A 13,715-nucleotide genomic window follows, 5' to 3' on the forward strand; every position below is an offset into this window, starting at 1 on the left:
ACATCCATGCTGAAAGACCCAAGGATTCTCCAGGCTCCCCTAGGATTTTTAATTCTTCATGCTCAAGATCACAAAATGGTCAGGGTGGTGCTTTTTTGCTCTTTTGGGGTGTTCTGTGGTTACTTTATTACAAAAATCTTGAGTGGGAGCTCACTGAAGCCCTGCTCTGAAAAACCGTTATTCCTTGGGTTGACACTTACCTTCGTTAGAGTAAGAAGTAACGGCTTGTGTCTGCTTGCAGAGCTCCCCGGAGACTCGCCGGCCTGCTTGTACAAAGAAAAACATCTCAGTGCTTTGAAGAGAGCAGAGGTGCCTGGCACAGAAGCGGACCAAATCTGTGCCTTTACTCAGCAGTGAAGTAAGTAACGACACAAGAAGCCTGACCTCGTTCTCCAGCTTCAAAGCCCAATTGCTTGTGGTCCAGGGGTGCCTGGCCCCACTCCAGAGGGATGCTCCAGCCCCGGGGAAGGGCTGGAGCAGGCGCTGCCACTCAGGGTGGGGAGGTTAGGGTGCTTGGACCAGCGGGTGTGTGTTTGGAGAGCTGGGTGGGAGGGAAGGGCAGTGTGGGGAGCTTGGAGGCGATGCGGTCCCTGAATGGGAGCATGGTGTGATTCTCAGCATCTCAGCCTCATCTTCATCTTTCCCCTCTGTGCTCTGGGAGCCCCTCACCATCTCAGCAATGCCGACCAGCCCCAGGGTCCTTGGGGCAGAGGGAGGTGCGTGGAGCACCTGGCGTGCCCAGAGAATTGTAGGCAGCATAAATCTGCTCCCCTGGGCTGCGCTGACAGTTAGCCAGGGCGGTCAGCAAATGCCAGGTGACGCTGAGCCATAGCTCCCGCGTGGCTTTGGATGCTCGAGCCTTGCCGGAGGCGGGGTGGACATTGGCCAGGATGCCAGGGAGATCCCTTGCTCTTTTTCAAAGCGACAGGGGATCGCCGTCCTGCCAGCCACCAGAGACCAGCGCAAGGAACCTGGTTTTCACGGCTCATCCTGAAGGCCAGATACCATTCGTACCTCATGGCTGTGACAAGGATCAGGCCCATGAATGATGGGATTTCGTGGCGCAGCATGGGGCCACAGCCTGTTTACCTCGGTGGGGTTGGGGAGAGGCTTATGTAATACAGTTTGTAAATATTGCGGCAGCACCAGCTGCTCCGTGGTGTCAGAGGCTTCACCAAGATTCTCAGCGACCGATTAAAGGGGAATTTATTAACCCCCGTGGTGCTAGAGGAGCGAAAGCTCTGCCTGCTCCTCTGGCATCTGAATTCTTAGTAATCTTCATGGGGATTTAAATTGTGCCTAAGGTAGAGTTGCAAGGAAAGGTTTCCCATATGCATATTAAATACCCCTGCCATTAGTTTAGGGTGGTGAATGATTGATACTGTCCTCTGGCTTTTAATGAAGGCTTTGACTTGTCTCTGCAGCTCCAGTTGCACACCCTCTTGAGCATGATGGAAAAGTGACTGTTGAATATTTATCTGCTTCCCAGAGTGGAGACTTTTGTTACCTGGTGTCTGAGATCATCAGATTTCTTAAAAACACCCCCCAAAAACCTAAAGTTGTATCTTGCCATGAAACATTGCTTGCTTACAGTCTGTGAGCGCCATCCAGCCACCACTGATTTCAGAGGGGCTTGGATCAGGGCTCCTATCAAGTATTGTCATGGCTTTTGTATACTGCTATTGCTTGGTCTATAGAAGCAAAGCTCCTGTTTGGTATAACTAGAATCCACTGTTTGGTACCATGAGAATCACTTGTTGTCTTGCTTTACCTTTGCCTCCCCACCTTTCTCTGCTAGACACCATATTAGGCTTAGACTACCAGGAAAGAAAACTGGATGGTCTGATTCCCTTCCCCAGGAGCTGCTCTGTCTTCTTGCATCGCAGTCCTGCAGCCTGGCTGCGTGCAGCCAGGGGTAACCCCTTCAGATGCTCCTTCTGAACTGTTTCAGGGCAGAGGGGTGAGGAACTGGCAGGGCTACATTCAAGACTAACAGCCACATTGTTCCTGGATGGCAATTACACCTGCCTTGCACTCAGCAATCTCTGAGCGGGGAAGATGAAGAAAGGACTGGTGGATAGATGGGTTGAAACCCCAAAGGTTTCTTGCACACCCCAGATCCTGCTTAAGCTGTGTGAGTGCTGGGGAAATCTCTGGAAGCTCTATCTGCAACCTGAGCAATTTGGGGGACTGAATTTCCCCTGCCATCAGCTGGCTGTGAAATGCAAGACCTCCGTGCACCTGAAATATGACCAAGCTCCATGGCAGCTTCAGGACAATCCCCTGCAAATGGCTGTGCCTGGGCTCTGCAGTGCCACCCATGTGCATCCTGGCCATGGGGCAGAGGAGGGCATGGAGGGGATGCTTTCCATGACACATGGCCAGAGGCCCTCTGCGTATCTCCATTGAAGCTGCTCAAAGCACTGGAAAGGGATGGGTTGTTTCAAGCATGTTTATGCTTGAGAGGCACAGCTGGGTGCTAACAGCTTGCAAATGGATTTTGTGTACTGCGGTTAGTTTATCGGTAGAATGAGAAGATGACATACCGTTAAGGTCTCTCCTCTGAGGTGGCCGTGATCTGCTGTTTCCATTTCCATCATCCTGTAAACCTATAAAATATAAATGTGAGATTGGCAGGTTGACCTCCTGGAGTGAGGTTCTGGCAATGCCCGGAGGCCTAGCAGCCCAAAACCTTTCATGTAACCCATCATTCCAGCTGAACCTAGGTGTCATTGGGATCCACCTTCCCTCTTGTCTGCAGTGTTTGTTGCAGCCCCTGTTGCTAGAGTATGAAATAGCAGGAGGAAGAAAGTGCAATAGTCCAGGTCTAAGTTGCTTGCTTGTATTTGGGTAGGTGTTGGATGCTGTGTTAGATTAAGCATGAACATGACTTCTGTGTTAGCTTTGCCTACCTTGTTAGCCTGGAACTGGTTGTCTGAAAAATCTAGCTTTCCCCCAAGGTTTTAGAGCAGGAATACTCCTTTTTCTCCTTTTACTTCTGCAGGGAGGATCTCCTTACAGTTGCAGAGCACAGCCTTAGCTTTTTGGAAGACCCCCTGAAGGATAGGAGCTGGGACAGGGAGACTGTCCCAAACTGTAGCTATAAATGGCTCAGGGTAGTCATCCTTGGAGACAAAGCCTAGACACGCTTCAAACAAAACAGTTTTGCCCCTGTACTCTGTTGTAGTAGGTACTGGTCTGGGATGAAACTGCCGAGCTCTCCCCCTGCTCCCCTTGCACAGCTGAGAGAGCCCATGGAAGCATCTCAGGGCCACTGCAGGACAGAGCAAGGTGCAAATGTGGTCCTCAAATTAGTATCTGTGCGCACGTCACCTCCTCCTGCGCCCTGGGTTGCATGCACCAGAGCCAGACACCAAGCAACATGCAGCATGCAGCACTGTACGAGCAAGGGCTCTCCTGCACCAGGAGGACCAGCGAAGGCACGCTGGGTTTCTACAAAAAAATGTTTCAAGTTTAGGGGTTTTGCAGCATGTCTGCAAAGGAGAAGAGGAGGGGGGGAAGCAAAAACCCTGCTCCAAAGCTGCTGCTTTGCTTCACCGTCTCCTGGGCAGCTGGTGCTGCACCTGCAGCCCTCCCCTCCCTTGCACCCACTGCAGGCGGGACGTTACCTGCGCTTCGGCTGCCTTCCGTCCGCCTCTCTCTCTGCCCTTTCTGCTTGCTCGCTGTCTCCTCAGGGTGGACAATAAGCAGCAAATTGATTGTTACTGCACTGGGATCTGTCTTAAAGTCCATGGTACCCATCAGAGCATGGCCAGGACGCCGGTCCTCCCGTGGAGCTGCTGCTGCTGCAAGCTGCCGTGTTTATTTTCCACCCTTGGAAAGGCAAGCGCGCTCCCTCGCAAGCCACAGCACCGGCGGGCTGGCCCTGCCAGCTGCACCATGAGTGCTCTGCCAAAGCCAACCCTAATGAAGAGGTTACAAGTCACCTTTGAAAGGAAATCGCAGGAGGGATTCGTTTCCTAAAGCAGAGGAAGGAGCTGTGTTTCGGCCGAGGGGGGTCTGGTTTCAGAGTGTGCCCCCGGCTCCCCCTCCCCTCTCTCTGCCCTTTTCAGCTTTAAGCACTTGTCTACACTCAAATCCCCCAGCAGCACTGTTTGCTGGGGGGAATTCGCTTCCCGGTGCTGGCAGAAATCCTTAAAAGGCTTTCTGTTTTGATCCTCTCCCCTGGCGGAAACTTAAAGGATGCTTGGGAGTATAAATAATAACAATAACTGCCACAGGAGGAGGACAGCAGCTGTGGCAGCGGGAAAGGGGCTAGAAATGGGGCACGAGCAGCCACTTGCAGCAGGGAGGGTCAGCCTTTGCAGGGCTGCTGGGTGTGCAAAGCGATGGTAACGAAGGGAATTGCATGGTGCAAGCTGGACTGTCCCAAAGGAGCCAAAACCATCAACCTCCCTTTGCCCCAAAGGACCCAAAAAAATCAACCTCCCTCTGCCCGCATCAGCCTGCAAGCCTGTCTCTCTGGGGTAGCTGGAGACCCCACTAATCAAAAAGGAAAGCTGTGCAAACCCCTGGCTTTCTAGAAACTCTCCCAGCCCTACAAAATGGGGGACAAGAAGGGTTACAGTGCGGGTTAGCAACTGGGCTCAGCTGGCCCCTGCAGCTTGGAGAAGGGGCTGGCAGGGAGAAGCTTTCTAATTTTATCACTGGCCCCCGTCCCGTCCATGGTGCCAGCCCCGGCCGGCTTGGCTGGTGCTCCCTGGGGAGCGATAGCACCTGTGGGCTGAAGGACTCTCCGGCAGCATTAGGAAGGGCTGCAGGGGTGTGGGAGGCACCGGCTGGCAAAGGGGGGTTTCGGGAGCTTGGCATGTGCAAGGTGCCTTTTTGTGGGTGTCACGAGCACTTTTCAGGCAGGAGCATGAAAGCACTGGGTTCCTCTGGCTGTGGGCTGGGGGAAGTTGTTGTCCTGGATCCACAGGCAGGAGCTGGTACTACTGCCTGGTGTTAGGTTACTCATGTTTGCAGACACGGGTTTTCCCTGTGGATCTCTATATAAATCCTGTTCCCTCCCAATCTCCTGCCCCTTTTCTATTCCTGAGCCCCTTCCAAAGCACGGACAGCCGATATGCCCCTGTGCTTGCTTGCAAATCCAGCCCTAAGCAGCTCCTCAGCAGATCCAGAAATAGCGTGCATGGCTGCGGGGACCCTTCCTCCATCCAGCTTTGCTGGTGCACCTTTGTGTGGTTCTGCACCCTCCATGACCCCCTGGATGGTGCCCACAGCATCCCTGCCAAGAGGACAACATCAGGGATGGGACGTTGCATGTAAGCCCCAGTAATGCAGCGAGAGTCCCATGCTGGGGATGGGTAATACTGTTGTTGTGGTCCAGGTAGCGGTTTTGCTCTTTAGTGCGTGCACCAGTGTGGTTTTAGGTTCAGGGGTCCCTGTTTCAGCTCTGGCTGTAAGGAGCTAGCTGGAGGTGGGAGGGAGGGAGGGAGGGACAGATGCACGCTGAGACGCACTGGGCTCTGCCAGGCAGACTTTCCAAGCCATCTGGGGCTTGCCCGTCTCCGGTTCAGGTCCCTGAGATTTATGGCTGGAGTGACTTTCTAATCACAGTTTCGCCATCTGCCTGTTGGCCTTTAGCACCCCCTCTCACCTGTCACCGAGCCCTGCCGCTCCTGCCTGCTCCTGCCTGCTCCTGCCCGTGCCACCCAGCGAGGAGCACCCTTTCCTCCCCAGCCGCTTGTCCAAGGGGCAGTCCTTGTTCCTGCGGGTCCTGTCTCCCTCATCTTCCCAGGTGGGGCTGTCTGATCTACTGAACTACTCATTGGCACAGCTGAATCCTAATTCTGGTGTCACCCAGGTCCTGCACCAAACTCTGCTCCGGCTAATGCGTCTTCCCACCATGCCACTTCACTCTGCTGCTGCCTCCCATCGATTTCCCTGCATGTCCTGGCTTCACTCCTCCAGCAAAGCAGCTTGCTCTTCCTCCTGGTCTTCTCTTAACCTCGTTCCTCTCCAGCTCCAAAATGGTGATGACTTGGTGACAACAAGAAGGAAAAAAACCTGGGTGGGGACATTGATAAAAGAAGGTTTCGCTGGTGCAACCCAAGTCATGCTGAGAACATGAGCTGAACTCAGTGAAATGAATGTTGTGGTGGCACCAGCTGATGTTAAGCCGATACATTTCTTCCCTAGCAGCTCAGAGCTGGAGCCTTCGCAGCCGAGCATGTGGCGGTCGCTGCTTCAGTTGCTGCTGGTGCTTTCCTTCCTGGCGGGCTGTAAAAATTAGTAGAGTCTTATTTTATTTCTCTTAATGGTGAGCTGGCTGCTCCTGGCCCAGCTGCCCACAGGCAGCAGTACTGCAGGCTGAGCACCACTCCGCTGTATTATTTCCTCCAACGGCCTCAGCTCTGTTCAGGCAAAATGTGTTTCCAGCGCAATGAAAGCATCCGCAGGAAGTTGCCTCTCTCCTAGAAATAACGATCATCAGGGAGAAGGTAGTTGTTTTTGGAGGGCTCTTTTGCATTTTCTTTTCTTCTGTTTTTTTCCCAACAAAAGGATACCTTGAGGAGGGAAGGGAAGGTTACTGACTGTGGTTTTCTGACGGTGCCATGAGCATGAAGGCAAAGGCTTTGCCTGAGGTGGGTGCTGCTACCTCCCCCTGGAGCAGCAAGCCCTCCTTGTTTGAGAGATATTTTTAAAACCATGAGATTTCTTATGCATAGGAAACCTGTCGTTGGTGTGAGATAAGGTCGTGACCAGCAACATCTGTCTCTGTGCCAGGATATTTTTGAAGCTAAAAAAAATTTACATTTTGAGGAGGGAAAGAAGAAAGCCTTTTATGGCTGTGTTGATTTTGAAATAAAGGCAGCTCTTTGAATTTGCTGCAGGATTTAAAATGTTCACCTAAGTCCCAGGGAGATGAATTAATGGCCAGAGAACAAGAGAAGCTATCAGAGTGGCATGATTACATGTATTTACCACATGGCTGTCATTTCTTCAGGGGTGATCCAGGGGAGAGACAGACCATACAAATGTAGAGCAAGAATTAGGTTATTTGAATCCCATTGGGTAGGAAAGAAAATTGCAGGCTGCGTTCCCGAAGAAAGCGTTTTTAACTCTTCTGCAGGTGTTTTGCCTTCTGTGTGGTCCATAAAGGCTCCAGCAGAAGGTGTGGTGGGAAGATGCTCTGCCTCCACCATGCCGAAGGGTGGCTGCTGGAGACCTTGGTCCTGCTAGGGCTGTGGTTGAGGGTGCCGAAATGCTTTTCCAAGACTGTTGTAGATGCCTGCATCTGGAGAAAGTGCTAGGGCTGCCCTTTTCCTTGGTGCAGAGGCACAGGGCACATTCTCCCGACCTGCTCTAGCTGTCCACCCTGGGGGAGATGATGACTTACATCCCAGTGGTACGGGGTCTTCTCCACTGTCTGGAGAGGAAGCCTGGGCATGTAACTCCAGTGGAGGCAATGCCAATGTCATCTAAGGCTGAATCCTAGCCCCTTTAAATTAGTTTGGAACTAACATGCCCTTGATGACATCTTTGGTAATTGGCTAATACTCGTTGCTTTAAAACTTCTGCCTTTCATTTGTTGCTTACTGGTTCTTGTGTTACAACAAATAATATTGCTAATTCCCCTATCCGTGCCGTCCATGAAGGCATTAGCAGTAGTCATCTCCAAGCTGTAGAGCCTTTGTGCAGGAGTTGTTCCCCATTGCTGCTCCTCCTCCTCCTCTGTGCTCTCGTAAGCTCTACCATACCCTTTTTGAGCTGGGGGACCAGGGCTGGATATGCTGCCCCACATGCAGGCATACCAATGACTTCTGTCTTGTTCTCCGTGCCCTTCCTGTTAAAGTCCTGTCCCGGCATTAGCTTCGCTTTGTTCCCTGCCACCGAGTGGGTATTATCACAGAACTATCCAAAAAGACACCCAAGATCTGTCTCACAACTCAGAATAGCTCATTTAGAGCCCATTATTGTGTGCGTGTGTGTATATATTTGGAGTTTGTTGTTTGTTTTTTTTTTTTTTTTTTTTTTCTTCAGGCATTACTTTGCATTTGTAGGCATTGAAACTCAGCTTCCATTTTCTCTCTCAATTGCAAGTTAACTTTGGAGAACCAGGACGTATTCATGTTGTATAACGCATTACAATTGCACTCTGATGAGTTTTAATCTACTCTTTTGGCCTGCTTGTCCTTTCTTCCTCCCTCCAACAGAGCTGCAAGACACTGCGCTTATTCTCCTCCCAGCGGCTTCCAAACCACAGATTGCTCAGATGCTCTGTTCATTTTGCAGCTTCTGCTGTGTCAGCAGCTGTGCTTTATGATTTAAGACGGCAGCAGAACTTTCCACTGAACTATAAGCCCGTGTATTCAGTTTCCTGGTATCCACACAACTGGGAAGCTAATTGATGGCTGGGATAGTCCTGCAAGGAGAGGTCAGGACGTATCTAGATTGCAGGGAGACAATGAGGATTGGTGCAGAACTGAATTGAATGCCACGACCCCCAGGAAGAAACATGGTGGGGCGATGCTTTGAAGCTGGAGTCTACCTGCCTCCTTGCTGGAGTCTGCCTGCCTTGGGGAAATAGCTGTCCCCAGGTGGAAGAGCCTCTGGCAGGAGGTAGTGCATCTCCGATGGGATTGCTGGTCTACAAAAGCCAAGCCTGGCTGGCCCCTGGCTAGTGGTACAGCAGCACTCATTCCACTGGGGAGTGTGTGGGCACCCTTGCCCTGGCTGCCTGCACAGGGATGCTGGAAGCAGCCATATGATGAGTACAGGGCTGGGTGAGGAGTGGAGCTGTGGCTTGGGGAATATGCGTGTCACACCTCTGTGCTCAGAGAGAGGACTGCAAATATTTCTGCAGGTTTCTACTACTTTCCCTTTTATTCAGTGAAAAATGACATTGCCGTGATGATCGCTGCTCTTTGTTCCTTCAAGAACAAACTTTCAGCAACTGAAGATTCAGCAGATGTTTTGCTAAGGTTTCTTAAAAATGAACAATACCAATGTTGGTTCCCAGTGGCAGAGAGCTGCAGGAGTGGCCCTGTGTCCTCGGCCACTTTGAGTCGCTCTGACAGGGTGCTCCTCCTCCCCTCGCGTGGTGGCAGCTGGATGCCCCTCAGCCTGCAGCACCAGCAGCCGAAGGCAGGGCTGCCTCTGTCCCCAGCATGCAGGGCTGCTGGAGGGAGGGAGGGGGATGTTGGCAGGACATTCACCACCAAAGGTTGTCAGGGCAGGAGAGCTATGCTGTCTTGTCTGTCAGAGCACGAATCTGTTGACCTTCAGCATGCTGCTTGGCTTACTTTTTGTTGCTGGCCTTTCTAGATGAGGAGAGTGGTTCTGGCCGGGCTGCGTGCAGTTATTAAGGCATTAATCCTTTTATAATCTCCAAATAACTCATCCTTTGAAGGCAGTGAGGGCAAGTGCAACAGACCCTCTCCCCCTGACCTTGCTGGGAGGCCAGCAAGATCTCCTGGCTGCTGCTGATCCCTGGGAGAGGTTTCATCCTCTCCTAACCACTGCCAGAGCAGCTCTCAAAATGGCTCGTTCAGCTTTTCCAGGGACAGGCTGTATTAGCCTTTGGATACCCTGCAGAGGGTTTAGGGATCATTTGTTAAGGTGTCCCAGTAACCTGAATTATGCGTGAGCCATGCACTTGGGCGACGTGCTTTATTGTTAACCACTTACCATAAAATTACCCTCAGACAAGCTGGGTTAATGTACGATGTGAAATGCATCTAAGATAGGTAGTACGGTTACAAATGTTTTGAGAGACATAGGTGAAGAAATGAAGGGCAGAGGGAACCCCACGCTATATTTACTTACACCAGTATTAAATATGAACAGGGTCTCTCCCCCCTGAGCAGACTGGCTTTCTCAACACACCCCTTCTCCAAAACTCTGGCTCTTGTACTGTGGAAGTCTGGTGGAGATTGTATAGCTGTTCTTTCCTAGAGTGCTCCAGAATACCCAGGCAGGTTTATTTTCTTTCCCTGGAAGGCTATTTCTGGTTTATTCAGGAGGGAGCCTTGCCCCTTCTAATTAAATAAGCAGCATGTCACTTGCTGGGCGATGCAGAAGGTGCTTTGCTAGGCCAAGCATCATCTTTTGTATTTTATCAACATCTCTCTGCTGCAGTGATGAGCAAAGTCCTTCTTTTTGACCCAGGAGACACGCGAGTTATCTATCTCCTCTGCCCAATCAACCTGGTATTTTCTAATACAATGACAAACATAAATGGAAAGCAAGTTTGGAAAAAATAGTGCAGCTCAGTATGAGTAGTGGTGTTTGAGGGAAAGCAGACATTGTAGTAATCAAGCCTTCTGGAGTGACAGTGGCCCTGGGGGGACTAAACCCCCAAACCTTCCTTCCTGAGACAGCATAAGAGTGGGGTGGTTGTTCCTTGGGAGCTTTGTCTGCAGATGGGCTTGATCCCTGGTTGTGTTTACCTGGAGCTTGAGCTAAAGGACCTGAATGGTCATTTGGAGGCAAGGTCATGAAATAGTTTTCACTGTGTTTATTTCTTCTTAACCCAAGATACCAGGATGCTGTGGAAGGAGCTGGATGCTCTACATGGTGGTCATGGACACCTGAGCTATTGGATGAGCTGATGACAAAACAGTGCCAAGAGAAGCAAGTCCACCGATGACTTAGAGAAGCTATTGAGGAAACTATCTCTTGTCTTTGGGATGGTCTATGCATATCTGCTGCTGGTGGGACATACCACAGTGTCGGTAGTAAGGGCTGAACAGTTCAAATTTGCTGTGAGACCTGTGTTTGAAGGAGTAACCCTGGTGTTTCAGTGGGTACCTCTCTGAACTACGTCTACCAAAACATGATCTCAGATGCCCTTGAATAAAGTATCCGGTGCTTGTCAGGATTGAATGAGCTGTTACAATGCCAATAGGAGGTGGATAAACTTAATTCAGCCTGGAGAAGAGAAGGCTCTGGGGAGACCTTACAGCAGCCTTCCAGTACATGAAGGGGGCCTACAAGAAAGCTGGAGATGGACTTTTTACAAGGGCACACAATGACAGGACAAGGAGCAATGGCTTTAAACTGAAAGAGGGTAGGTAGATTTAGATTGGATATTAGGAAGAAATCTTCATTATGAGGTTGGTGAGACACTGGGACAGGTTGCCCAGAGCAGTTGTGGCTGCCCCATCCCTGGAAGTGTTCAAGGCCAGGCTGGATGGGGCTTTGAGCAACCTATCTAGTGGAAGGTGTCCCTGCCCACGGCAGGGGGGTTGGAACTAGATGATCTTTAAGGTCCCTTCCAAGACAAACCATTCTGTGATTCTATGATAATTCAGGGCGAGTCAGGCCTGGTTTTGCTACATCAGGGTCCTTGAACCAGGAGTGCTGCTGACTCCTTGTGTTCCCAGGGCCAGGAGTGACACGAAGGAGGTCTGCTATGTCCCTCACAACACGTGAAGCTGGCTCGCAGGAAGAATGTGTCCATAGGGAGGCAGGGCTATTTCTTCCACATGTAAACTCATTTTTTCTTTTTAGCCAAGGACCAGAAGGTAAGCACTGCCTGGAGCTGCCCCTTCGTTGCATTACGCTGTGGGCAGCAATGCTATTCATGGGCCAGGAGGCATGGGTTTGCTCTATCAAGCTGGCACTGATGGTATTCTCCTTTACCACATCTCCTGCCCCCCTCGAGGACCACACCTTCTCTCAGGCTGACTGCGTTACTGCCATTCCCACCCAAAATGGGGCACTTGCTGGAGACACGGGCTGTTTGCTGTAGCATGCAACACCTGCCAAGTAAGGGCTGCCTGTACTTGCTGCCACTCACCCTGGCCATGGGAGAAGTCCAAAACACCAAAGCATTTTTGCACCAGCCAAACCTTCATGCTCTGCCAGGTATTTTGCTACCACCTTGGAAGAACCGGCGGGCCGGTTCCCCAGGTCAAAGCCCCCAGGTGTGCTGCTTCCCCAGCAGCCTGGTAGGGCACTGAGAGGAACCAGACACCCTCTCAGTTCCTGCTGCCCTTCCAAAAGGCACTAGAAGATGAACCTGATAGCCTGCCACTCCGACACGGACACTGCGCCCAGCAGGAATGAGCATCCCGGGGTTGCCATTGAGATGCCTGATGGGCATCTCTAACTTTTCAGAGACCTGGGAGGATGCCAGGGCATCCTAAGCAACATTAGCAGTGCTGAAATACACCCACTCTGCTCCAGGAGACCAAAAAGTAGTCAGGAAAGACTTCTCCACTCGGGAGGGAATGAGCTGACCTGTGGAGCTGGGCTGTCTGTCTTGTCCAGTCCCTGCTCCCGCCTCCACGTGAGCTGTTGGAAAGGTGAGAAAACGTTATTAGACTCTTTCCTCAAGCAGCTGACCAAAAATCACATTATGCTTTTTGTTCTGCTTGCATAGTTTCAGGAAGCTGAGTGCCGAATGGCATGGCGCTGCAGGTCTGGTGAGATGCACAGCACTTTGGAGAAAGAGAAAGTTGTTTTGATAAAGAAATGGGGGGAAAAAGGAGGAGGAAAGCACAGTCAGTGACATAGCACGTTGGCCTGAATATTGGAGCCAGACCCAAAGGGTTAAAGCAACCCAGAAAGCCTAAGAGGGTCCCTCAAGATAGCTCCCGAGCAGATTCAAGTAATGAATTTTCACTTCTGTACTTTCATTATCATTGTTCTTAGCTGGAGATTTACCATTTGTCCCCCTTAGCTCTGCAGCACATTATTTGTGTCATTGAGACAGTTGCAAGGACAGTGCTGTTTGCTCAGCTTTCCTATTGGAAACGTGATGGGCTCGATCCCTGCGGGCTCCTGCTAAGCCTGAGCTTCGGGGGAGGAGAACTGTGCATGGACCGTTACCCCAGGAACGATGCTCTACTTTGCCTTGTCTCTCCCGCGGGCTCCTTCAGATTGCCCAGAGAAGTCCCAGGTTTACCATAGTGCTGAAACAGCCACTGTGCTCAGCAAAGCCCGTAATTTGGTTCTTTCGAGGATGAGCTGGTGACTACCAACCACCCTCCCTTCCCTATTAATCCAGCCAAGCACACATATCACGATTAAAGGCAAGAGTAGACATGCTTAGGTTCAGCGCAGCCAAACTCGGTGGGAAGGAGTATCAGTCATTTCCTTGCATGTCCTTTTTTTTTTTTTTTTTCTTTCCAGAAATATTTTACTATGTCATGTAAAACGTTGACATACTTCTAGAGAGGTAAAAGAAGAGCGAATTCAGAAGTGTGCTACAACATTGTACTGGAACGCAAGTGGCAAAGCTTTGAGGTACCACAGCATTGCTTCCAAATCAAATACGTTTTTTAATCATTCATGCTATTTATTAGTTCCTAGGAAATTAGGGAACCAGGGAGGTGATACTGGTAATTTGTGTATCACTCCCTGACACAAGTTCTTTGGAGTTTAGCCCTCCTGTTTGGTAAGATCAGTGAAAGCTAGTTTACTTTTCCCCGAGACCTCCAGAAAGTGGAAAAGCAGGAGAGGTAAGGCAGTGTCCTCCATGAACCAAGCCTTCCCAGCATGCTATACTTCAGGTTGCATTTTTAAACATCAGTGCCACCTAATCTACTGCTAGTGCTGATCCCACAACAGACTTACTGAGGTCATCGGCTTTGCCTTCATCTTCGCTTCCACAGCTCGGGCAGAGCCTGCAAGGGACAACACGACTGTCAGTTCACAGCTCTCGAGTGACCAAGCTGCCTGCCTGGAAGTGGGTAGTTCTCCATCAAATCTGTGTTTTCCTTCTTTCACAGGGTTTATTTCAA

At 50.8% G+C, this 13,715-nt stretch overlaps 1 protein-coding gene across 1 annotated transcript in view; it reads right to left on the bottom strand.

Moving 5' to 3' along the window:
- KY (kyphoscoliosis peptidase) overlaps positions 1-13,452 on the bottom strand; it is a gene marked incomplete at both ends in the record, with an annotated part of 29,577 nt that extends 16,125 nt beyond the window's left edge. Inside the window, 4 exons of the mRNA XM_082319058.1 lie at positions 201-263; positions 2,547-2,609; positions 12,211-12,264; positions 13,395-13,452. Coding sequence (XP_082175184.1) covers positions 201-263; positions 2,547-2,609; positions 12,211-12,264; positions 13,395-13,452 — 238 coding nt within the window. The remainder of the gene's footprint in view (positions 1-200; positions 264-2,546; positions 2,610-12,210; positions 12,265-13,394) is intronic.
- Between the last annotated feature and the right edge of the window lie 263 nt (positions 13,453-13,715).

The sequence above is a fragment of the Platalea leucorodia genome (genome assembly GCF_965183815.1).
Source record: "Platalea leucorodia genome assembly, chromosome: 8".
Lineage (NCBI taxonomy): Eukaryota > Metazoa > Chordata > Aves > Pelecaniformes > Threskiornithidae > Platalea > Platalea leucorodia.